At 40.6% G+C, this 25,011-nt stretch overlaps 1 protein-coding gene across 2 annotated transcripts in view; it reads left to right on the plus strand.

The window, feature by feature from the left end:
- Nucleotides 1–1,694: 1,694 nt before the first annotated feature.
- The window catches only part of LOC144592672 (sodium/potassium-transporting ATPase subunit beta-1-interacting protein 3), a 369,074-nt gene continuing 345,757 nt past the window's right edge, over nucleotides 1,695–25,011 (plus strand). For both annotated transcript variants that reach the window (XM_078397460.1, XM_078397459.1), the window contains exon 1: nucleotides 1,695–2,041. In XM_078397460.1, coding sequence (XP_078253586.1) covers nucleotides 1,988–2,041 — 54 coding nt within the window. In that variant the 5' untranslated portion in view covers nucleotides 1,695–1,987. The remainder of the gene's footprint in view (nucleotides 2,042–25,011) is intronic.

Below are 25,011 nucleotides of genomic sequence, written 5' to 3' on the forward strand. Positions count from 1 at the left end.
GACCTCTTATTCAACATCAACACAACCAAGGAACTGATTTCAGAAAAGGGAAGTTGGGAGACCGTGGGCCAATTTCCATTGGTGGGTCTGCTTTGGAGAGAATTAGCAACTTCAAAGTTTCAGGCATTAACATCTCAAGTGACCTGATTTAGGTCTGGCACTGAGATGTAACCATGAAGATGGTGCACCAGCCTCTCCACTTACTTAGAGGTTTAAAGAGATTTGGCATGTCACAGAATACTCTAACCTATTTCTGCAGACACATTGTAGAAAGTATCATTACTGTTTGCACCATGGCCTTGCATGACAATTCCAACACACAGGAATGCAAGAAGCTGCAGTCACTCAGCACTGCCCATGATGGGCACACCGTTCTCCACCCTCAAAAGCAGCAAACCACAAGAAGGCAGCATCTATCATCAATGATCCCCACCATCTGGGACATGACCTATTCTCATTATTACCATTGGTCAAGAGATACAGAAGCCTGAAGTCATTCACCATCAGGTGAAGGAACAGCTATTTTCCAACAACCATCAAGTTCTTGAACTAATCTGCATAATCCTAATCTTAACCTCGGCAATGGAACACAATGGACCACCTCTTGTTTTCTAATCGTGTTGAAATTTGTGTAATTTATGCATAAATTACATTTTTCATTGTTGCTTGGGTCTATGTGCCTGTGACGCTGCTGCAAGGAACAGTTTTATTGTATCTGTACCTCACTGTTCTTGTGCATGTGACAATAAACTAGTCTTGACTTGACTCTTTTATCCAGGCATGCTGCTGTCTTTCGAACTCTAAAATCGAGTTCAACACTTTCAGATGACTCACCTTTCCCATTTGCCACGGAACTGACCAGTTCTGCTGTAACTTTATCTATTTATAACACTAACTTGTTTTTCTCCTTCCTACAGACTGTCGATGCACTCGGTGTTTCCGGGATATATGTGTGGTTCTATGTATATTCATTAATTTGTTCTATGTACCTTCTATATCTCTCGTTTCCCTTTCCCCTGACTCAGTTTGAAGAGTCTCGACCTGAAACGTCACCTATTATTTTTCTCCAGAGATGCTATCTGATCCGCTGAGTTACTCCAGCTTTTTGTGTCTATCCTGTATATTTTTATTTTAAGGTTTCAACACCTCTTATGACTTGCATTTCATAGATTTAACATACCCCCCTCTTAATTTCTGCCTCTAGTTCACCGCTATTAACCAGACGATTCTGGAAGCATGGATTTTCTGTTTTTATTGAAGTATCTGAATTTTCCCGTGTGGTTCTGAACTAATCGGCGCTTGAATAGAGATGACCGAGCTGGTGCCAATCTACCACAGCCCATTATTCTTACACATTACCTCGCACCCAATTACGACTGAACACCCAAACACCCAAGATTATCAACGGAGCCCTCGCATCGTAACCTGTCTCAGCGCGAATTCTCACCCGCTCCGCTTTATCGCCTGGTTCCTTGAAATTTCCGACCATTCTCAATCTCTGGACACCGTCCCCGCCCAACACAGACCACAACTGCCCTCTTTGCAACTCCGTATCTTACACTAACCCCTCAGTTTTTTCCCTCCAATTAATTTTTTTTTTAAGGTAAGGGCAGCCCCGCCCAGAGCGTCCTGACGAGTTACGTTTCAGGAAAAACCCACCAACTCAATTCAACTTTCTTTGACCCAGCTCATAAACCCCGGCCATCCCATCTTCCCGTTGCATAGTTGTCTTCCCCGGCAAGCGAGTGGATCGGGCTTCGCAATCGTACAAGGAGGGACTCGAGTCCTCTCAGCCGCGACGGTCCCAGTGTTGTTGGATTGTACCAGCCAGCCTTCTCCCTGCCTGCTTCCCATTATTTGCACCGTGTACATGGAGTGACAGCTCACACCAGACTCTGCTGACCAGACCCGCTGATTGCGATACAGAAGGTGCAAGAACAACCCCTATCTATCAGATTCTTCCCGCAAGACTTTTCCTCCGGTTGGAATGGGGTGCTGCACAGGTCGCTGTACTTTAATTTTCCTCTGTACTTTGCAGCTGGTGAGTATCCACCCCCGACCCATTGTGTTTGGATCGTGTGTGCCCATTGCTGAGAAAAAACGCCGTGGGACGTTTGAAGGGAGCTGCCCGCTTTTACATTTAATCAGTGGCAAACATAATACAAGCAGTTGTTTACTTAAATCTATATCAGTGTTTACTGGCTGCACAGTAGAGCCAGCGTGTCATGGTTAATATGTTTGGTATAATACGACGTGTGCGTGTTGGAGCACATCAACTTAAAGCTAAAAATGACAGTACTGTCCACCTAGTTCCCAATAATGTGGATCATTAGCAACCTCCTGCCTCGTAAACCAAATATCGTTCAGCGACTACCCTTGGTTTGGTCTCGCTATCCTACCATCTCTTTGTTGTGTTGAATTGCGTTTTGCCGGGTTGTTGTCTGTGGTGTGAAGATGGATTTTTTTTAAAATCATGCCTGGTTGTTACCCCTTTTGTTTTCGCCACTGGTGCTTTGAGCGGCGCCGACAATTCAGTTTGTGTGCTTTGCTGTAGTTCAACTATTTTTTAAAAAATGATATCAAATGGTTCTTGTAATCTCTTTCCCGACTTCACCCCCCAAAATCACCAGACTGCCGCCAATGACTGGGAAACGGCACAGTTACATCGCGAAGGGAAATAGATATTTGTTCACTGGCCCGAGTGCCCTTCGGATACAAGGCAACCGAGAACCTTGGATTGGCCGGAGGGGGGAGGAGTGTTGGCCTTGCGGCAGATTGCCAGCAGACGCTTATCCCACCACATCCAACTAATTGGGGTTTTTTCAGAATGCAGTCTATAAATAAGACAGACTTCCTAAAGTCAAATTTCTTTTAGATTTATTTATAAGATAAATATCTTTCCGGCACGCATTTTGTTGTAGGGACCGGTTTGGTGCTACAGTGCGTGGATTTATATCGGATGTTTTAAACTATGCTGTGGGTCTACGTTTGCACGCTGGCTCAAATCTGACGGCGCATATCACCGATACACCGAGCAATAGAACAAACGGGTTGTTCTTGACAGCAAACGCGTTTTAGGATACCGTGAGATAGAACGAAATGACGGGTTTGGGTAAATACCGTGCGAGGCGCGGGCTGCTCACATGTGTATTGATCTTTCTCTAAGAGGGGGGGGGATCTGGCTGTTGGGAGAATAAAATGAAGCCGGACCGGATGGATAATGCAGCTAGCTGACAAAGGCAGTGATTGCCCGCTGAACGCCTGCTGGTGTGAGCAGGTGTCGTCCTGCCAATGCATGTTGCACCTGGGATATTCAGACCTAAAGTACACCATGCCTTTTCAATGTTGTTCCCTGGTTCTGACACTCAGATTATATCTAGGCTTTTCTTTTGTGAATAAATATTCAAGAAAGAGATGATACCCTTGACATTAGAAATCGCTTATCTTTTTTTTGGCTCGGTTATCTCGGCTTCTGGTAGAGGATGAGAAATGAATCATTTCCAGACCAAACCCCCCACTAGACCAGATTATTAATTGAGCCTAATAGGTTTCCGGCACAAGAGTGCAGAGACCAAGAGGCAGCCCCATCGGCAGCAATCCAGCAACACAACTCCGATCTGGAATGAGCGGTCAGGCTGGTGTAACAGGACTCAAAGGCTGAAGCTTTGAGGCAACATTCTTAACTAGATCATTTCTGTCAACCCACCCTTTCCAACAGGTCCAATTGGAAAGATTTGTTTTAACGTAACTCTTGTGTCCTATAATGTCCTCACCCGATCGGTTTACTCAGGCCGAGTGAGGCTACAGCACTAACCAAGAGCCAAACCTGCACAACACCAAGGGACCAACCATTGAGTGACAGCTTGATCATCCTGGGCTGGGCTTGGGTTTCAGGAAGTGGAGAGTCAGAAGATGGGGGAGGGTCTACTCGCAATCCAGCTCATTCTCGCCCCGTTTCCATCTGTGATCATTGGGTCGAACTCCGTTCCGTCTATACTCATTCCCGTCGAAGAGACAGTGTAACTAATTGGTCTCCATTATCAACGGGCTGAGATTAACTCACACGTCACACGCCTGCGAAATTTGCCTCAGTGTCACGTTGACCATTTAGGAAATTCTTCGTACTCTTCAAAATCGAGGTTTCTGTCTTCTGTACACCTTAACATTCCTTTAATTTATAGTATGTCATGTGATAGATGGCATGGATAGACAGACTGCCAGAACATCTTTCCCACAATGTCACAAAGTAGAGGGCATAGCTTTCGCATGAGAGGGACAACTTTTGAAGGAGATGTGTGGGGCAAGTTTTTCTTACATTGTCTGGAACGTGCTGCGAGGAGTGGTGTTGGAGTCAGATACAATAGTGGTGTTTAACACGCTTTTAGATAGGCACATGGATATGCAAGGAATGGGGGGATATGAATCATGTGCAGGCAGATAAGATTGGTTTGTGTTGGCATTATATGCGGCATAGACATTGTAGACTGAAGGTGCTGTATTTTTCTAAGTTTTATGTGATGGGAAATTTATCTTCATGGTATCCATTTTCAATGTACTATCATTGCCAAGAGCAGCTGCACTGCTGGCTGGCTGGCTGACAGAAGGACTTAATGTGAAAGACACCAATCTCCTCACAGGTGTGACTACTTTCACAATCGGAGCAAACCCCTTGCACTAATAGTAGGCAATGAAGTGATGGACGTGATCATTGTGACTTGAAAAAAGAACTGATTAGTAATAGTTGAGCAACCTAATTGCAATTGATTAAAATAGAATGCAAATGATGCACAATTGCATGCAATTTAATTTAAAGAGATTTTGTCATTACCAGCTTATTTAGAAATTGAAAATAAGACTACTAATTTAACTTTTCCTTCACTGTTTCCGATCTCTTGATCTGAGTGTAAGTGCCATCATTTGTGAAAAACATCTCAGCAAAAGTTATATCAAAGGGGACAATGCAGAGAAATAAATTGTAAAACAAACAGATTTTTTTCACTTTTGTTCTTGTTTTTGAAATTGTCTTCTCTGAATGCCAACAATGTCTTCTGAGTTTATGGATTCTCAATCCATTTTCTCATGTTGCTTTTGAAGTTCCACTGCATAAATTATAATAAATCAACAGATCTAATTTTTTTGAACATAATGATACTTGGTTAGGGCTAATCTATGTTGTTTAGATTGATACACTTGGTTAGTGTTTTGATTTACTTGCTATTGTCGCTCAGCATGTGAATGGTAAATTGAATAGATTTTTTTTTTTTATCGATGTGCTTGGCATTTCAGAACTATTTAATATCTATGTTAGAAATATAATATGCACTGTCTGCTTGGTTTAACTGCACTTTGGAAGTTGCTATACTCTAGATATGTTCTGCACAACCTGTTCAGATTAATATTATCGTTGGCACTTATTAAACAAAAATATCCTATTAAAATCTGTGCTGATTGTTGTCTTTGCTGTCATGTATTAATATTTCATAAGAAGTTACCCTAAAACTTTTGATGTTGGCACTTCAGCTTTTATAGATTTCTGTTGATTGAAAATTCTATTGGTCCTGAATCCTTTAACTTTGCTGGATGTTATAATGAAAGCAGATTGATGTGCAGAATTTCAATTAGTTCATATACATTATAAGCAGCAATCTTCCTATGTTATATGTACAAGTTCAAAGATATGACTAAAGCAGCCAACTGATTTTGGCTATAGTTTGATTGAATCAAACTACCTGAAGGGAAAATTCTGCCGAGAAGCTTTATGATAACAATTTAATTTAATTGTTAACATTTCTTTAGAAGACATAACCCTTGGTTGTAAATACAAGGTTAAACAGTAAAATAACTTACTTAGCTTCCTTTTTTCTTTCTGCATTTCTATATATTCTGAATAGATGACTTAATATATGTATATTGTTTGAGTTCAGTTGAATTGTTGTGCTGAGGTTTTTTTTTTTTCAGCTTTTGGGGAAAATCAAGGCTCATGAGAAGATCCAGAGTAAATAACCAAAAAAATTATTTGAAACGTAGCCGTCCTAAGTCGTCCAATATCTTCTTGTAATATTTTGCATTCCTCCTCAGTGTTAGTGAACGTTAAAAGAACAGTAGGTGTTTTTGGGGTTGCAGTTATGATTCTTACACTGTATGTTGTCTCCATGAAGATGAGGTTAAAGATACCCCTGAGAAACTGCACAAAATTCAAGGCATGAACAGCTGGAGGTCATAGTCAATGTACATAGAAAAGAGGATGAGGTCCTCCAGAGATAGGTTTAAGAAGTTAGGATAGAAATGAAGAAGCAGAAACTAGAAGGTAATAATTTCTGAATTACTCTATGTGCCAAGACTCGGCGAAGACAGGAAAGGAAGAATAGCGTAGCCTGAGAGAGAAGTCAAGGAAGAGGGATTTAGATTCCTGGAGGACTGAGAAAGTATAACCTTTACAGATCCGACTGATTGCACCTTGCTGGGCTGGGACCAGTGCTCTCATGGAAATTTCACTTGTGCTGTGTGTGGAAGGTTTAAAATGATTTGACAGGGGGTTGGGCACAGGAAGGGAGCTTTGAATAGTGGATGACAAAAAGCTGCAATCCGATGAGATAAATAACACTGGACAAGAAGTAGAAAGGTGCTTGATCAGACAAAACAAAGAAAGTACAATGTATGCCTTAGATAGTTTAACAGTGCATGTGTTTAATGCAAAAAGCATATGAAACAAAGTGGTAGAGCTCTAAGTGGAATTAACCAATAGATTTATGATATGGCAATAACAGGACCTGACTTAAAGGAAGTGGTGATGATACAGAGGAGCAAATTTGCAAGGATATTTCAGAGGCGGGTCAAAGCCATGGAACAGTGATAATGCATAACTTCAACTTTCCAAAACTAGGCAGGAATGGCAATAAAATTGGTGTGAAATTTCCAAGGTATGTTCAAGAGAACTTTATTTTATCAATTTGTTTCAGGTCCATTGAAGAAAGTAATTCTGCAAGATCTGATTCTAAAAAATGAGGCAGGCAAAGTGCATGGAGTATCAATGTGTGACGGCTAGAAAGCAGTGAGCATAATACAATAAGATTTAGCATAGCTGTGGAAAAGGAATAGACCGCTCCAAGGTAACAAAAAGTCAATTGATGTCTGGCCAATTTCAATGAAACGAAAGAACAGATTTGGCCTAGATATGCTGGAATCAAAGCTTGGCAGGCAAAACCTTTTTGAAGAATGGGAAGCTTTCAAACTGGAGGAGTTTCAGCTACAATTCAAGGTACATTTGCATAAGGACGAATGGTAGAGAAAGTAAAGCTAGAATTCCTCAGAGGAACAAAAAGACGGCAGCAGAATGAGCATGTAATAGATGCCAAGTTGTTAGCACAAGTGAGAACCAAGCTGATTACAGAAAGTTCAGAGGGGATGGAATAAAGGAAATAAGAGAAGTAAAGGGAGAATATGAGTAAAGGTTGGCAGCAGGCGTAAAAGGGAATCCAGAAGTATTCTTGTACATTTTACTGTCTTCTGCATGTGAACAGAACAAGGTAGTAAGCAGAAGAGTGGAGCTGAAGAGAAAGAGTCATAGAGTCATTGAGTGATACATTGTGGAAACCGGCCCTTCGGCCCAACTCTCCCACACCGGCCAACAATGTCCCAGCTACTCTTGGCCCACTTGCCTGTGCTTGGTCCATATCACTCCCAACCTGTTCTATCCATGTACCTTTCTAATTGTTTCTTAAATGATGGGGTAGTCCTAGTCTCAACTACCTCCCCTGGCAGCTTGTTCCATACACCCACCACCCTTTGTGTGAAAAAGTTACCCCTCGGATTTCTATTAAATCTTTTCCCCTTCACCTTGAACCTATGTCCTCTGTTCCTCGATTCCCCTACTCTGGGCAAAAGACTTTGTGCATCTACCCGACCTATTCCTCTCATGATTTTGTACACCTCTGTAAGATCTCCCATCCTCCTGTGCTCCATGGAATAGAGACCCAGCCTAATCACCCTCTCCCTATAGCTCACACCCTCTAGTCCTGGCAACATCCTCGTAAATCTTTTCGGAACCCTTTCAAGCTTGACAATATCTTTCCTATAACATGGTGCCCAGAACTGAACACAATATTGTCAATGGGGTCTCGCCAACGTCTTATACAACTGCAACATGTCCTCCCACTTCTAAATACTCTGACTGACGAAGGCCAAAGTGCCAAAAGCCTTTTTGACCATCTTATCTACCTGTGACTCAAGGAACCATGCACCTGTACTCCTAGATCACTCTGCTCTACAACACTACCCAGAGGCCTACCATTTATTGTGTAGGTCCTGCCCTTGTTCGACATCCCAAAATGCAACACCTCACACTTTTCTCTATTAAATTCCATCAATCATGGAATTTAATAGAGAAAAGTGTGAGGTGTTGCATTTTGGGATGTCGAACAAGGATTCCTCCGCCCACCTGGCCAATCGATCCAGATCCTGCTGCAATCTTTCACAACCATCTTCGCTATCTGCAAAACCACTAGCTTTTGTATCATCAGCAAACTTGCTAATCTTGCCCTGTATGTTCTCATCCAAATCATTGATGTAGATGACAAACAGTAATGGGCCCAGCATCGAACCCTGAGGCACACCACGAGGCACAGCGAAAAATAAATTTACTCACGGATCTAAGGGCATGGTTTTGGTGTTAAATGTATACTTTATCAGATGTGATAGGCGTCTCAGCAAACAAAGAAATAATTCAGATTCCCGGTTGACCTATAGATTCATAGAGCAACGAGACTGGCTGAATTTAAGGTGGATAAATCGGCAGGTCCAGATGAGACGCAGATGAGACGCACTTGAGACTGCTGAGGGGAGTAAGGGAGGGAATTTCAGAGGAATTGGTATCTATAGATTTGGTGGGGTTGGGTCCCCAATAGCTGGAAAATTGTAAATGTTAAGTCTTGTTCAAAGAGAACTGTGTGCCTTTACACAGAGAAACTACAGATGAGTCAGTGTAATCCTGATGAAGGGGTAAATTATTGAAAAAATAACCAGCAACACAATTAGCAGTTACTTTGTACTGGAGTGGATTGATTAGACTAAGCTAGCATGGATTTGCAAATTAAGTAACAGAGAGGGAAATAAAGTTGATTTGCTACTTTTTATATTTGACAAGATACCATTTAATGGATTAGTCATCAAATTTAGACCATGAAATAAAAGGAGCTGCAGATGCCTCAATAATAAGTAGGAGGAAACTGAGCAGCAGGAAAAGATTGCCTTTAGGCCCGGAATTTCTCAGGGGTTATTACTACAAGCAGGCTTTCAGGTGGTGCAGCTTTTAGAGTTGCTGCCACACAGCGCTAAAGACCTGGGTTCGATCTTGATCTTGGGTGTTGTCTGTGCAGAGTTTACATGTTCTCTCTGTGACCGTGTGAGTTTCCTCTGGGTGCTTCAGTTTCCTCCCATATCCCAAAGATAACAGTTGTATAGTTAATTGTCATCTGTAAATTGCCCCTCGGGTGTAGAGATTGGGAGAGTCGGATAACATAGGACTTGTGTGAATGGATGATCGATGTTTGGCATGGACGGTGGGCCAAAGGGCCTGTTTCCATTCTACATCTCTATCTCATTTGGTTTCTCAATACACGTCAATAACTCAGACTTGGATATACAATGTGCAATTTCCATATCTTCAGATGACTTGGAACTTGGAGGCAAGGAACTGCGAGGAGGAACATCTAAGACAGAGGTATTCAGCCCATCTGAAGAAGGTATTCTGCTCAAAACAGCACCTGTTCCTTTTCTCCGGAGATGATACCTCACCCGCTGAGTTGCTCCAGCACTATGTCCATCTTTGGTATCTGCATCTGCAGTTCCTTCCTACACTTAATGGAGATATAGAGGGGCAAGTAGAATGGATGAATAGGTGACAGATGAATTTAATACTGACAAACGAGAAGACGTATTTTATACAAAGAATAAAATGTAATGTATACTGTAATGGTGGGCACAATTCTAAAAAGGAATGCAAGATCAGAGGTAACTGGGATTATGTGTGCACAATTCATTGAAAATGGCAAGGCAGGTTGAGAAACTAATTAAAAAGCACAAGGCCTCCTGACCATCAAATTATTAATTGGGCACACATTTGGGATGTTCTGAGGCCACAAACCCCACAATACAATTTCCTGAATAGTCGTGTTCCACTTTGGTACTACATTTACCAAGCTGATTATTTGTAAAATAAAGTGTCATTTTGCTTAAAAATATCTTGATTGTGAGGGAAAATAAATAGCTTAAATTTAATTGGCAAATTGCTTGAAATTTAAAAAAATTGAAAACTTCCAGGACTTTAGCAGCATTTAGAATAAGAAAGAAACTGACAAGAAGCCAGCTAATTCTTGCAACCAGTTGGTGCTTCTTTACATTGAATCTTAAAACCAATCTAACAATAGGAATATCACCATAATGCAGGGGCTTGTCAAAACAATGGCTGTCGTGACGATTTAATGATGTCTACTGCTTAACATGGATTGACTATATTGGATGCCTTGTGAACTTATTGTTGGTCTGTCAGTGTGCTGATGTTGGGGTGGGATAGTACACAAGAAATTCTACATTTAAATATGAATTGAAAGGTCGCCTCGCAAAATGATTACCTTGCTGCCTACTGTTTCCCCATTCCATATCACTGTGAGACTGAGAAAGAGTTTGTATATCAGCAGCGGAGTAATTTGGGCATTGATTGCTTGTGATGAGTTTAGATATTGATATTAAACTTCCACTTGTTCAGTATATAATTCTTATTTTGCAATACATGTTCAGTGTCTGTAAAAATAGGTTTGCATACAACACATCAAATGAAATGCATTGCTAACAAAAATTAAGTACTCGTTCTTCTTGCTGAACAAAGACTGGAGTATTGTGCTTCTTAGTATGAGACAGTCATGCCTTGCTCCCATTGTTAAAGCAATGCTGTGTGCTAGTGGTGGGTGACATGTAAACAAACGTTAGTTCTCCTCCCTAACAGCTGGTAAATTTGAATGAAGTCCATGGTTACAGAAAGTGATTATTTCTAAATGATGAATATTTGAGTGTAAGTGGTGCCCTCTTTTGGCCCTTCCCTTTCAGAGTTAGCAAAGGCTGAAAATCTGCTTCTGGAACCATTCAAACCTTTCAAATGCAAACATAATCAAAGGGAGTTAATATTAAGAAAGAATTAAACAAGGGAGTCTGCTAAGCTCGTACCCTTTAGCTTGGAAATGTTGTGGTTCACATTGTCCAGATGGGCATTTTCCCAAGGGAAGACTCTTTCTTTCAAATAATGCATCGTGCAGGTTTTAAGCGCTTGCCTGATATAAGGGCTCGAGTTGTATTATAATCATGTGAATGACCATTTATAATATCATAAGAAGTACTCTGCACTTATGAAAAACAGAGTCTACTTTGCATCTTTATTAATGGTGTTATGAAAGCCAGTCTTATCTCCTTTGTCATTGCACTAAATGCCTTCTTGCACCCCAAGCAGCCAGATGCAGATTGGGAAAATCTGAATGCAGCTGACAAAGTCAATCCCACTTTGAGCATAGAATGCACCAGTTTGAATATTTTATTTTTAAAGTCCTTGCCTGAAATATGTTCTATTAAAATTAATAACTGAAATGTGAATTTGGTTCATTTGACACTTTGTGAAATGTTTTCTTGAAGCACGAGTTTAAAAAAAAATCCACATAAAACGCTCATGAATTATAATATTTTTATTCCAGTAAATAACTATTTATATAGTTTATAGAAATAAAGCTTTGTATAAATAAATATGCTCAGGATCTATGTAGATCAGCCATGATCATATATAATGACGGGGCAAACACCCTTTATTTTTCTCTTGTATAGAGTTTAGGATATATAAAAGCATTAGAATTGAGATTGGGATAAGGCCATCTAGCCCTTTGAGCCTGCCACTCATTTATCAAGATCAAGGCTAATCTTGTACCTCTGTCACTTTTATGTACTATCCCCATATCCCTCAATTCCTTTACTATCTGGAAATCCACCACGATCTGTTTTCAATATAATCAACAACTGGTCTTCCACAATCTTCCAGAGTAGTGAATTACAAATATTCACCACTCTCCACTAAGGTGGCACCACTGGGGCAGGACAGTGGTGCAGCTGGTAGAGCTGCTGCCTCTCCGCACCAGAGGCCTGGGTTCGATCCTGTCCTTGGGTGCTATCTGCGTGGAGTTTGCATGTTCTCTCTGTGACCCCGCTTGGGTTTCCTCCGGGTGCTCCAGTTTCCACCCACATTCCAAAGACATACAGGTATCTAAGTTAATTGGCCTCTGTAAATTTCTGCTAGTATGTAGGGAGTAAAGGCATGGGATAACATCGAACTAGTGCGAATGGGTGATTGATGGCTGACGTGGACCCAACGGGCTAACGGACCTGTTTACATGCAGTATTTTTCAATCGATTCAAGCAACCCATCAATCTCCGACTAGCCTTTATTCTGAGACCATTATCCTTGATCGTAGAAAAGGGAAAAATCCTAGCATCCCTTCTGTCAAGGCCTGTGGGAATGTTGTAAGTTCCATTGAGATTTCCTCTCATTCATTCTTTTAAACTCAAGATAATACTGATCTAATCTACTCAACCTTTCTGTTTATGACAAACCATGATCCAATCTGATGAGGCTTCACCGCACTCCTCTAAGTACATACTGTTTTACTTAACGAACTAAGACTGTACACGTACCCTAGGTACAATCTGACCAAGTCCCATATTATTTCAGTACCACATCACCACTCCTCAAGTCCTACTGTGATAAAGGCCAATGCTCCATTTACTTTCCTCATTGCTTCCTGCACCGACATTCTGTAACATACAGGATCCTTTTGAACATGAGTATTTCCCAGTCTGTCACCATTTAAAAATACTCTGCCTTTCTGGTTTGTGAACTAGTGGATAATCGCGTTTTTAACATGTTACTCGATGGGCATGGACCCGTTGGGTTCAAATCTCTCCTGCGGGCCCGGCAAAACCTTACCCGCGGCCAGCAGCAGGAGAGCTCTCCTCACCCCCCCCCCCATTGGCCGTCACTCGTGTGGGTCCCGCCCCCCCCTCCGAGCGGCAACCCTCCCCCAACTGCGCATGCGCGGATGTGCTGGCCATCTTACGTAAGTATTAAAGTTTTTTAAATGATTGGTGGCCATCTTACATAAGTATTAAAAAAAAAATTAAGTGATTTTTAAATCTCTCCTGCGGGCTCGGCAACCATCCGTGCAAACCTCTTCTGTGTGCGCGGCAACCCCTGTTGGGTTCAAGCTTCTCCTGTGGGCCCGGCAAACCTCCCCAAACTGATGATCTGTGGACCTCTCTGCCGCCGCGCTGCACCACGGGAGGAAGGTCAGGCGTTGGGCATGCCAGGACAGGCTCCGGTCCTCCGGGCGGGGGGGGTGGGTGGAGCGCATTTATTAAAGTTTCAGCTCGACAGCTCAGCGGCAGCTCAGCAGCAGCTCAGCAGCCCCCCCCACCCCCCCCCCCCCCCCCCATCATTGGCCGCCACCCGTCACTCTGGCGGGTCCTGCCCCCGGTGGCCATCGTGGCCCCCCCTCATTGGCCACCACTCCCGTCTCTCGGGCGGGTCCCATTGTGACATTGAACATGGCTGACGGCCAGGGTAAATGGAGAAGTGATTTTTAAAACTTTAATAAGGTGATTTTTAAAGTTTAAAAAGTGAAAAACGTTTAAAATATAACAACCATTTGAACCACAAGACAATGGTGATTAAGCTGGTGCTAAAATTGTTGTGCTACCATGTACAGTTTTGGCTGTATTTCAGGAACATACTAAATCTATATATATGTGTTGTGTATATATATTATAATATATATATTCCATCTCCCATGATTTTTCTCTCACGAAGGCAGCTTGTTTATGTTGTAGGTAGACCTTTAAATTAATTAGGAGGAGGGAGGTCTCCATGATTGGAAGGGTTGATAAATCAGCAGGGTAAGAAAGAGCATTAAGAGCATATAGTATGTATAAAAACTGCAATAAAAGTCTTCATGGATAAAAGAATAGGAAAAGGGCAGCTGAGGTAAATGTAGGGCATCTAGAGAATGAAGCTGGTGAATTAATAATGGGAAACAAAGAAATGGCAGGTATGTTGAATAAATGCTTTGCATGACTCTTCATTGTGGAAGACATTGCTAATATTCCTAACATATCAGATGGACTAATTTCATGTAACATGGTAGAACTTACAAAAATCTCAGTTATAAGGGGAAGTATGGGAGAAGTTTGGGTGTGGGGTAGGTGTGTGTGTGTTCGTGTGTGTGTATGTTCGTGTGTGTGTGTGTGTTCGTGTGTGTGTGTGTGTGTTGCTAAAGGCTTGATACGGTGCCAGTACCTGATGGAGTGCATCTAGGGGTTTTAAAGGAAGGGACTGCATAGATCGTCGATACATTGGCTGAAAATTTTCAAAACTTGCTGAACTCCAGGAGGGTACAAGGAGATTGAAATGCTCCCAATGTAAAATCAGCCTTATTCAAAAAGGAGAAAGGCAGAAGGCAGGGAATTACAGTCCAGTTGGTTTAATGGCATTTATTGGCAAGATACCAGAGTCAATAAACTGAGGAAATAGTTAATAATTTAGGAAAGCTGAATCTAATTAAATCCAGTCCACATTGTTTTATGAAAGCTGAAACATGCTTGACAAAATTGCTTGACTTCATTGAAGATGCAACCGAGGGTGTTGATATAGCAGAATCTTTATGTATTTAGATGTCCAAAAACCATTTGTCAAGGTGCATATTGGAGGCTAGTACATAAATTAAAAGGCCCTGGTATTAGAGAAAGTATGTTGTAATGGTTTGAAATCTGGCTGCCTCACAGAAAACAGTAAGAATAAATCGGTCCATTTCAGACTGGAAGGAGATAGCTGGTGGAGTACTTGGCCTACTGTTGTTTATTAATGTCTTGTGGGATGTAACAGTGTGTAAGCTTTCTAAATGTGCCAATGATACGGAAATAGGTGAAAAGGTATGTTGTGATAAAGATATTGTGATTCGTCGATGGCATTTAGGTTGATTGAGTGAGTGGCCAAAAGACTTGCTGATGAAGTATAATGGGGGTTGTGTGAGACCATGCACTTTGATAAGGGAAATTAAAGGTCAGATTATTATCTAAATGGAGAGTGACTGCAAATGAGTAAAGTACGGAGGGACCGCGGTGTCCCGGTGCACGAACCATAAAAAGATAGTAGGCCTTCATATTGTTCTTCATTGCAAAGGGATTGGGGTATAACAAATGGGCACGTCTTGTTGTGATTGTAGAAGGTTTTGGTGAGGCCTTAACTGAAATACTACAACCAATTTTGGTGCCCATACCCAATAAATGATACAGTAAAAAAAGGACGCAAAGTAACTCTGGAGTAACTCTGGGTCAGGCAACACATCTGGAGAATGTGATAGGTGATATTTTGGCTTGTACTCCTTCAGTCCTGACCCAAAACATCAGCCATCCATGTTACTGCAGTTCTGACTCTCAGTCTGTTGAAGTGTCTCAACCCAAAATGTCACCTATTCCTTTTCTCCAGAGATGCTGCCTGGCCCGCTGAGTTACTCCAGTATTTTTTGTCCATTTTTGTAAACCAGCACTTGCAGTTCCTTGTTTCTTCGACACAGAAGAGGAGTTGAGCCCAGTGTAGATCAGCTAGGATATTGTGGAGTAGGTTTGAAGGGCCTGATTGGCAGCTACTGTTCTTATTTTCTTATGTTCTCACTACGCACAACCCCACCTTGTTTGGTATCATCAGCAAAATTGGAAATGTAGCAATAGTTCCCCTCAGCCAAATTGCTGATACAGATTGTGAGTAGCTGGGGCCCCAGCACTGAATCCTGTCCCAGCACATTAACCACAGCCTTTCAACCTGAGGAAGTACTGTTTATTCCCATTCTATTCTTCTGTCTGAAACCAATTCTCAATCCATGTCAATATTTTATTCTCAGTTCCATGTAGTTTAACCTTGTTGACCAACTTCATTTGTGGGACTTTTATTGAAAACATTGTGAAAATATAAACGCATCACATTCACTTGTTCCCTGACAGATATTCTACTGGTCCTTTCCTCAAAGAACTCCAGCAGATTACTGAAATGTGATTTCCTTTCATAAACATCATGTTGTCTCTCCTCTGTTTTGTTTTAGGCCTTTTTGTATATTACTGACTATTGAAACCCTCATGCTAATATTAAGGGAGCAGATTAAAAGTTACTGTTTTTTCTGTTCCCTCGTTTCTTAAATTGTGTGGTTACACTTGTTACCTGATAATCTGCAAGAACCATTACAGAATCTATATAATTTTGAAACACGATGACTGGAACATGCTCTATTTTCTATAAATTCCCCTATTTCAAAACTTGAATGCACATACACTGTGCTTGAATTGACAACTGATAAAGATTAAGCAGCTGCAGAAAATAGAATACTTAATGTGAGAACAATATGCAAAATGTCTATGCTTTCTTTAAAGTAGAGGCAAGCTGCTTTTAATAAGCACAGTCTTTTTTTAATCACTGCGGGCTACCTTTAATCATTGTCGGCTTCCTTATAGCTGTTGTGGGTTTGAGCTAATTTTCTTTAACTATATTGCCGGTTAGAATTAACCTCTGCTAGTCTTCCCTTAACTGGTGCGGACTTTTATTCAACCCATGGAGGCCAGCCACTCTCTGCTGATCTACACCACAAGTGAACAATACAGATGGCTCTCCTGACAACAGTCATAATAGTTGGACCACATGAAGTTCATGTGCTGCCTGTATTACATTGAATGGGTGTGTTAAGTGCGCATTGTGATCACAGAGAATAATTATGGCGCAAGTGTGAAATTATTTCTACTATGTCCTTTAACGGAAAAGAAAAAATGACCAAGAACTAAATAAAAAATCAAATGACAATAATGGATAACAGTGTTGCTTTTAATTGAAATTCAAAGTAGGGATGCTCCACAACCTTTTTAAAGAAAAATGAGTTGATCTCTTGGTCCCTGTTCTTTTTCTCCTTTTCCCTGTGAAATGCCACTGGTTCTTACTGAGCAGGTTGGAAATTTGATCGAATGAAAGTTATAAAATAGAGCTTGCATCCATTGCAGTCTGGTTCTTGAATCACCTTCACAACCCTAAGAACAGCCCAACCTCACTCTGAACCAGTAGGAATTTTGCACTACAATGATTGCTTTACGCGCTTTGGTTTTTAGCACTATCATGGTCGAGTTCACTTAGAATAACTGAAAATGTATTGCATTTTGTTGTTGTTGTGATTAATGTGTTTGTGAAACTGCAGCAAGTGAGCATTTCATTGTTCTGGTCCGTATCCAATGCAAATGACAAATAAACACACGTGTGCTGCATGCTTTATACTGCCATGCTAATATTAATCTCATCCTATAAATGGGACAATGCATGCTTTCTGAAACATTTCTCAGCTCCAGGTAAATGTAATGATGTTGTTGACGCTTCAGCACACACATCGTGGGCCGAAGGGCCTGTTTGTGTGCTGTGCTGTTCTGTGATGAATGGGTCATGAAAAATATCAAGTGATATCATAGCATTTAAGTCACTGGAAGCAAGCATTAACTTGCTAAATCTATGAGATTAAAGCAGTTCATTTTTATGGAACAATATGCATTTCTAGAAGCAAATGAAGTTAAGAGACATTGTTCAAAGAGTTTTACTGACTTTGATGTCAGTCAACTATTTAATGAGGTTTCAATTGTAAATGCTGACAAATATATGGACGAGCAAATATATTTCTAAGTATGAAATGGGCTGGATGATCCTGAAAGTGGCAATGGCCTTGTGTTCACTGGTGGCATTTGACTTAAGGTTGCACTTTCCTTTTAGATGTCAGAGCTCCTAAAGCTGCCTTGACACAGCTGTCCTTCTGCATCTGAGTGGTGACCAGGTTGCAAGTCACGGCCCCCTCATGAATCGGCCTAATGACCTGCTGATAGCCCATGCAGATTTACTTTAATCATCAGAGATGTAAAGAAGCACAGACATTTGAATCATTAAAAAAATTAAAGGTTATTGCTAAAGATTAAACACATTAAAAAATCAGTCAAGATCAAATTAACTGAGACATTAATATTAACCAATCAAGTAAGAACATCAACTTCCCTTTCTGTTTTAGTGAAGATTTGGCAACTGTATTCAAAATTATTGGTGCCATACTCGACACACCAGCCTTGGCTGAGATAAAACTGTGGCCCAGAAACTAAGTGCATCTGGTTCCTTGGCCCAGTATGTTATGGTAGGTCCAAGAGGTGACTGAGAGAGGTGGGGGGGAAAGATTTAATGGGAATCCAAGGGGTAACTTTTTTACACAAAGGGTGGTGGGTATATGGAACAAGCTGCTAGAGGTGGTAGTTGAGGCAGGTATTATTGCAATGTTTAAGAAACATTTGGACAGGTACATGGATAGGACAGCTTTAGAGGGATATGGGCCAAAAGCAGGCAGGTGGGACTACTTGAGATGGGACATGTTGGTTGGTTCAGGCAAGTTGGACTGAAGGGCCTGTTTCCATGCTGTATGAATTGAGGTGGTTCGGCAAGGTGACCTGACCCTATAACTGGATACATATTTATTTGATTTGTCACATTTTGTGCTTTATTCTTGTCTTTTAATAGTGTTTGGAAAAAGTCTTAGGACATTTTTACATCCCAGATTATCAGAATAATTCTTCATTAACATATTCTAGTTCAGCCAGTTGCAACAAAATATTCTGCAAAGATTCCAGGTATGTGTCAGAAGAACAAGACAAAACTTTAAAAATAATAATTTACAATCTACAAACAAGCTGCTGTTAATGTACTGGACTGCATTCACAAATAAGGCCATCCTAAACTTAATAATTTGTGAAAATGATTCAAGGGTGAACTCGTAAAGCACATCTTGTGTAAATAGTACAGAGTTGCATATATTTCTTGGATGTGGAGAGGATGTTTCCACTAGCGGAAGAGTCTAGGACCAGAGACTATAACCTCCGAGTTAAAGGACGTTCCTTTACAAAGCAGAAGGAATTTCTTGAGTCAGAGGGTGGTGAATCTGTGGAATTCATTGCCACACAAGGCTGTGGAGGCCATCAATGGATATTATTAAGACAGAGATTGACAGATTCTTGATTAGTACGGATGTCAGGGGTTATGGAGCGAAGGCAGAAGAATGAGAGGGAAATATTCGATCAGCCTTTATTGAATGGTGGAGTAGACTTTATGGGCCGAATGGCCTAATTCTGAACCTATAACTTATTTGTCTGAACACATTGTTTGGGTCAGACATTAAATGCTGCTCGAGAACTACAATTTAGACACCTATGTGCCATTCTTCTCGCTCTGAACAGCTTCTGCCGCTCAGCACCCAGAAACCACTTGCTGTGCTGTAAAGATGAGACTGAGCCATAATTCTGTTCTTTTCATAGATCCAAAGGGAGTTTAAGGAAGACCATGTCAGATTGTTTATTTATTTTTTCCCCAACGAGTCATTAAAACTGTAGTTGAAAATAAAATTCAAGTTGTATTTTAAAATCAATGTATGCTTGGATGGAAGAATATGTATTTTACCTCGAAGAATTGTCTATTAAACATTTTGACAGATTAAATCAATATTTAATTATTAAAATACATTTCTAGCAATCTGCATGTTCATGCACAACGTTGGTGGTGTGGGGATAAATAATATAATGGCTTATCCACAAAAAAACATACAATCTCTGTTCAAAGTATAAAAAAGGTAGATAAGCATAAGTCAATAAATCATCCTTGCGTTAATTCATTGTGACATTAGTGCCAAATGAAATGTTGATGGTCTATTGGCTGCTATGTTTCCAGCCTTCCAATCAAAAGATTTAAGTATCATTGTGTAGACAATATTAAATCTTGAGTATATACATTGGAATTTTTTCTATGAGTGAAGGCAAAATTATCACTTATTAATCTTTATCGATACAAATGAATTCTGCTGAGCCCTATATGTATATCTTCAGACTAAACTTAATGTAGGGAGTCTGTTTCTTTTGCATTATGTAAAAGCAATCCGGCCAAGCTGCCCATGAACATTTTGTGGTATATTTCTCCAAACATATTCATTTATGCTTTTGTGTGTAATTATTATGGATGGTGGATAAACTCAAGAACATCTCAATATATATTTGGAAACATTGACCATTATTTCTTGATTAACAATGAGGTATTTTACTCAAAACCAGTGGCCCAGTGAATCAAGATCCTGTTGCAATTTTAGATAACCTTCACTGTTCACTATACCACCAATTTTAATTTCATTTGCAAACTTATAAACCATGCCACCTACATTCTCTTCCAAATGGTCAATATAAATAACACACAACAGTAGATTAAACACCAATTCCTGTGGTACACCATTTAATACAGACCTCCAGTCTGAAAAATATCCCCTTACACCACTGTTTTCTGCCTTTGAGCCAATTTTGTATCCATTTGGCTAGCTCACCCTGGATCCCACGTGATCTCAGCTTCCAGAGCAGCCTGCCATGTTAAGGGTGTTGCCAGAGTCCATGTAATACTGACATCATCACTAGTGCTGATGAGGATTCTGTTGATGGGGAGAGGGAGTGTGTGGAAAGATGGTAGATGGGCATATTGGTATAGGGTATAATTGTGAAACAAAACCACCTCCCAGGAGCTTTTGGAGGGATTGGAGACAATTGTGGAAGTAGGTTCACTAAGACGAAAGATGCATTAGTGATACAGCATGAAACAGGCCTTTGGCCCACCGACTCCACACCAACCGTGCACAAACACTCCTGCACACACAAGGGACTATTTTTTACCAACAGCAATTAACCTACTCGTCTGCACTGTGGAATGTGGGAGGAAATCGGAGCACCAGGAGGAAGCCCACATGGTTGCAGGGAGAACGTACAGGGACAACAATCGTTGTCTGGATTGAACTCGGGTCTCTGGTGCTGTAAGGCAGCAACTACTACTGCGCCACTGTGCTGCATTAGTGGTATTTACATTCTTCCTGGCCCTAGGTTCCTAACAGGTTTAAACACAGTCTCTCACAAGATGAACTTCAGTTTTTATTAGGATGACCTAAATGGTATAGGATATTTAAGGCATAGCACGCCTCTTGTATGTTGGCAGAGACAATCATGGTACTCATAATTGTAAATATAAAGTAAACTGTGTTTGAGAAGCCAATGGACAGCGATTTATTTTAATGTTATCTTCTGCCTACTTTTCTTGGTTTCTATTCTATCAATAGCTTGAAAGCATCAAGATGTACTCATTGATTGAAGCAACTGGACTAAATCCTGCCACGGAAGTGCATGAGAGATGGGATTGGGTTACATGCCAAAACTATTCTAATTGCACATTGTCCTAATTAAATGTCTCTCATGCACTAAAAGGTATTTGTTGATATTCTGTTTTATAAGTGGATACAAGCAATTTAAATGTGTGTCACCACTTCACAAAAATAAAATGCACAATATTTGTACACAATCTTGTGGTTCTGTTTCCACCTTCTGCCCAGCAGACTTCCTCTTAGCAGGATTTTTTTTAAAGTGTAATATTCAAACTTTTAATTAAAAAAGGAAAAATATTTGGTCAATGCTTTGTTTATCCGGTGTATAACCGATATATTAAATAAACAGAATTCTGACATTCTTGGCCAATGCATGTCTGTATTATGCAGTAATGCGTTGTGCACTCAGCAGGCACAACACACAAAAGAAAAGCATGTAAAATACACACAAGCACAACACACCCACAATACACACACGTGTTTGAACTCTGATGTCCATGGACAGGCATTACAACAAACAATCTCAAACTGGAATCTCTCTCTCTCTCTCTCTCTCTCTCTCTCTCTCTCTCTCTCTCTCTCTCTCTCTCTCTCTCTCTCTCTCTCTCTCTCTCTCTCTCTCTCTCTCTCTCTCTCTCTCTCTCTCTCTCTCTCTCTCTCTCTCTCTCTCTCTCTCTCTCTTTTTTTTATTTTTTATTGGAAATTATTGCTCTTCAATTGTTACATAAATTGCAACATGGCACTGCAGAAATATAATTAGGAATAAAAATGTTACTTGTGTCCAGAGGCATGCATTAATGTGCGGCCAAGTTAAAGGCGGCACGATTTATTGCTTGCTACAGTGCTTTAAATTTCAATCTCTGCAGGGCGGTCAAAAAAATTCAAGTATTTAATCAAGTGCACAATTTCATTTTGCCTTTACAAAGCAAATGGACAACGATTGACGCTGATTGATGGTTTGATATTAGCAAACACAATCTGTGTTTTAATTGTGTAAGGGCATAGGCTGGGGCATGGGCATCAGCAAGATATTTAATAGTGACACAGAAATGCATAAAAATACAGATAATAAATATGTTTTCCTTAAAGCCTTCTTTATCAAGATGCATCCTTTTTCAAATGTATGTTTATCTAAATGTATCAATTATTTCACTTTATGCATCATTTGTCCAATGCGCCAATATCTTGGGTCTATCCAAATGCTGTCTTTACCAAAGGGCAATAATTATCTCAGCTTGTTCTTTATGCGGGTGCAATTTTGATCCTGATTATCCTTCCCACTACTTATCATGTTTTATTCTCTTTATTCAAATGCATTCTTGCTTGCTTGCTTGGTGTATATTTAATTATACTATTTCTTCAGGAGTTATTCCAGGTGTTTGAAATTTTCGAGAGTGCTTTTTCATCTAAATAAGTTTTGCTACTGTTGAAAATGGCACTTTCTTTTGGCCATTGTTAATGAAGCATTACAGGTTTCTGGGTAATTCATTTGTTAGGGAAGGTGTAATTATGTTGAGACAGTCCGTCTCACAGAAATAAGAATAAATCATCTAATCTCCAGGGTTTATCCTCCACTCAGTGAGATCACAAACGATTAACATCTTAACACTCTGTTACCTTTTCGGAGATATTCCTTTGTTCTATCCATCCCTTGCCCCCCCCCCCCCCCCCCCTCCTCCCTCTGCAATTTAACACCAACCTGTCTTCCCCTTGAACCTGTTCTGCTGAATGGTCTCAGTCCTGAGATGCTGACTTTGTTTTACTTTCCATGGATGCTGCCTAACCCGTTGAGTGTTTATATTTACTATTGTTGTTCTTGACATTTTGAAAACCTAACCTCTCAAACATCCATCTGTCTTAGTTGTGAAGATTTTACTTGAGCTGTCACTTACTGATATTTGGGAGAACAAGTTCCGGATATTTACTGTGCTTGTGTGAAAATATGCTCCCAGAATTTTATAACTCTAAATTTAAATGTATACCTCCTTGTCCTGAATTTCCCTGCCAGGTGAATTGTTACTGCATGTCTACTGTGACAAATACATCCTGTCTTCAATATTTAGCCTTGTAAACTGTGTTCGGCATTCTGCTACACATGAGCCATGATCCCTGACAGAAGAAAATCCTTTGTCCCTTTTTATATGCAAGGTCTGTCTATTGCACACAACGTCTGAAAGGATATTGTTCTTGGTGGGGACACACATGAGACCAGCTCGGGCTTGATACTGTGCCCCTTTAATGAATGTATTGTATACCAGAGAATTCTGAATTGGTCTTGACATTATAGGTTTGCTCTGTGGCATGTTTTGATAAGCACCAATTTAGTTTGTGAGTTTGTGTTTTAGATTATTTTAAAATAATTTCCAAGGTGTCATTTTAGGAGCGGGGGGGGGGGGGAAGGAAGAGTTGTACAATGCATTTTAATGCGTATACACTACTATAACAGCCAACTTGAGGAGACAAGTGTCCCACAAGCATCAGTGCAGTAATGATGTATTTGGATAATACAGGGTCAGTTAAATATATTGACTGAACCACTGGGGTATTGCACCCACTATGTGGGATGAAACCAGAGCACCCGGAGAAAACCCACGTGGTCACAGGGAAAAGGTACAAATCCCACACAGACAGCATCTGTAGTCAGGATTGAACCCAGGCCTCTGGCACTGTCATGCGGCAACTCTACCACTGCATCACAGTGCCACCCGATATCTCAATGTTTACTGTCTCTGCTGACGCACTCAATCCCTGGCACTGCAGTAGCCATTCAGTCCTGCACTGGAGCATCAACCTACAGTAGAAGCCTCTGCAGTGATTTTTATATCCTCAAAATCTCTGACTCGCAGATAAGGATGTTGTTAACTGAGCAGATCGGAAATTATGAAAAACCTGTGGAAATCTGAAATAAATCCAGAAATACTTCGCAGTTCGGACATTATCTGTGGTAAGAGAAATGGCGTAAACATTTCAGATTTACATTGTTGTTGTACCAAGACTGGATAATGGGACAAACTCTCTGCTCGCCACCACCCCAGTAAAGTGGAACACTCAAATATTCTTCACACCATGGACTTGTCTCCCTTGAATCAAAATGTGTTAACTGAAGTTTAACTCGGGTAGGTGAATGGATCAAAATATGGCTGTCAGACATACCACTTTACCACATGATAAATTAGTTCCCCGTTACATGTCAGTGAGCACTGCACAAGCTTTTGCCTATGCTTTATAAGCTATGGGTTAATCATATTGCTTGAGGTCCCTTGGAGACCAGTGTAGTGAAGCCATAAGGAAGGCAAACTTTGTGCCGGGCAATGAGAATTTCAAGCTGGCATGCCAAGTGTGTGCAGAGAGCATGGAGGATTTACTTCATGGACACAGGTGGACCTGGGTAGGCATGGCTGGTTTTAATTGTGCCTTTGAGATGTAAAAAAATGAGTGCTAGCCATCTCTTTATTCATTACAGATAAACAGGCATCCCAGCTGCTCAGCACCCACTGGATTTTGTAATTAGGGCCCTGGTCATGTCAGTGACTGTTTGCTTTGTTTTGCAGCTGTGCTTTTCACAGATCAGGGTATCCTTGTACCTTCAATCTCAACTAGCAGTTTAACAGAAATGGTGAATTCCCATTAATAAGCAATAATTCTGTCCCTGTTCTTTTGTTTACCCAATTGTATAACCATTTGTCAAGCAGAA

This window comes from Rhinoraja longicauda, chromosome 4 (genome assembly GCF_053455715.1).
Source record: "Rhinoraja longicauda isolate Sanriku21f chromosome 4, sRhiLon1.1, whole genome shotgun sequence".
In the NCBI taxonomy this organism is placed as follows: Eukaryota; Metazoa; Chordata; class Chondrichthyes; order Rajiformes; family Arhynchobatidae; genus Rhinoraja; species Rhinoraja longicauda.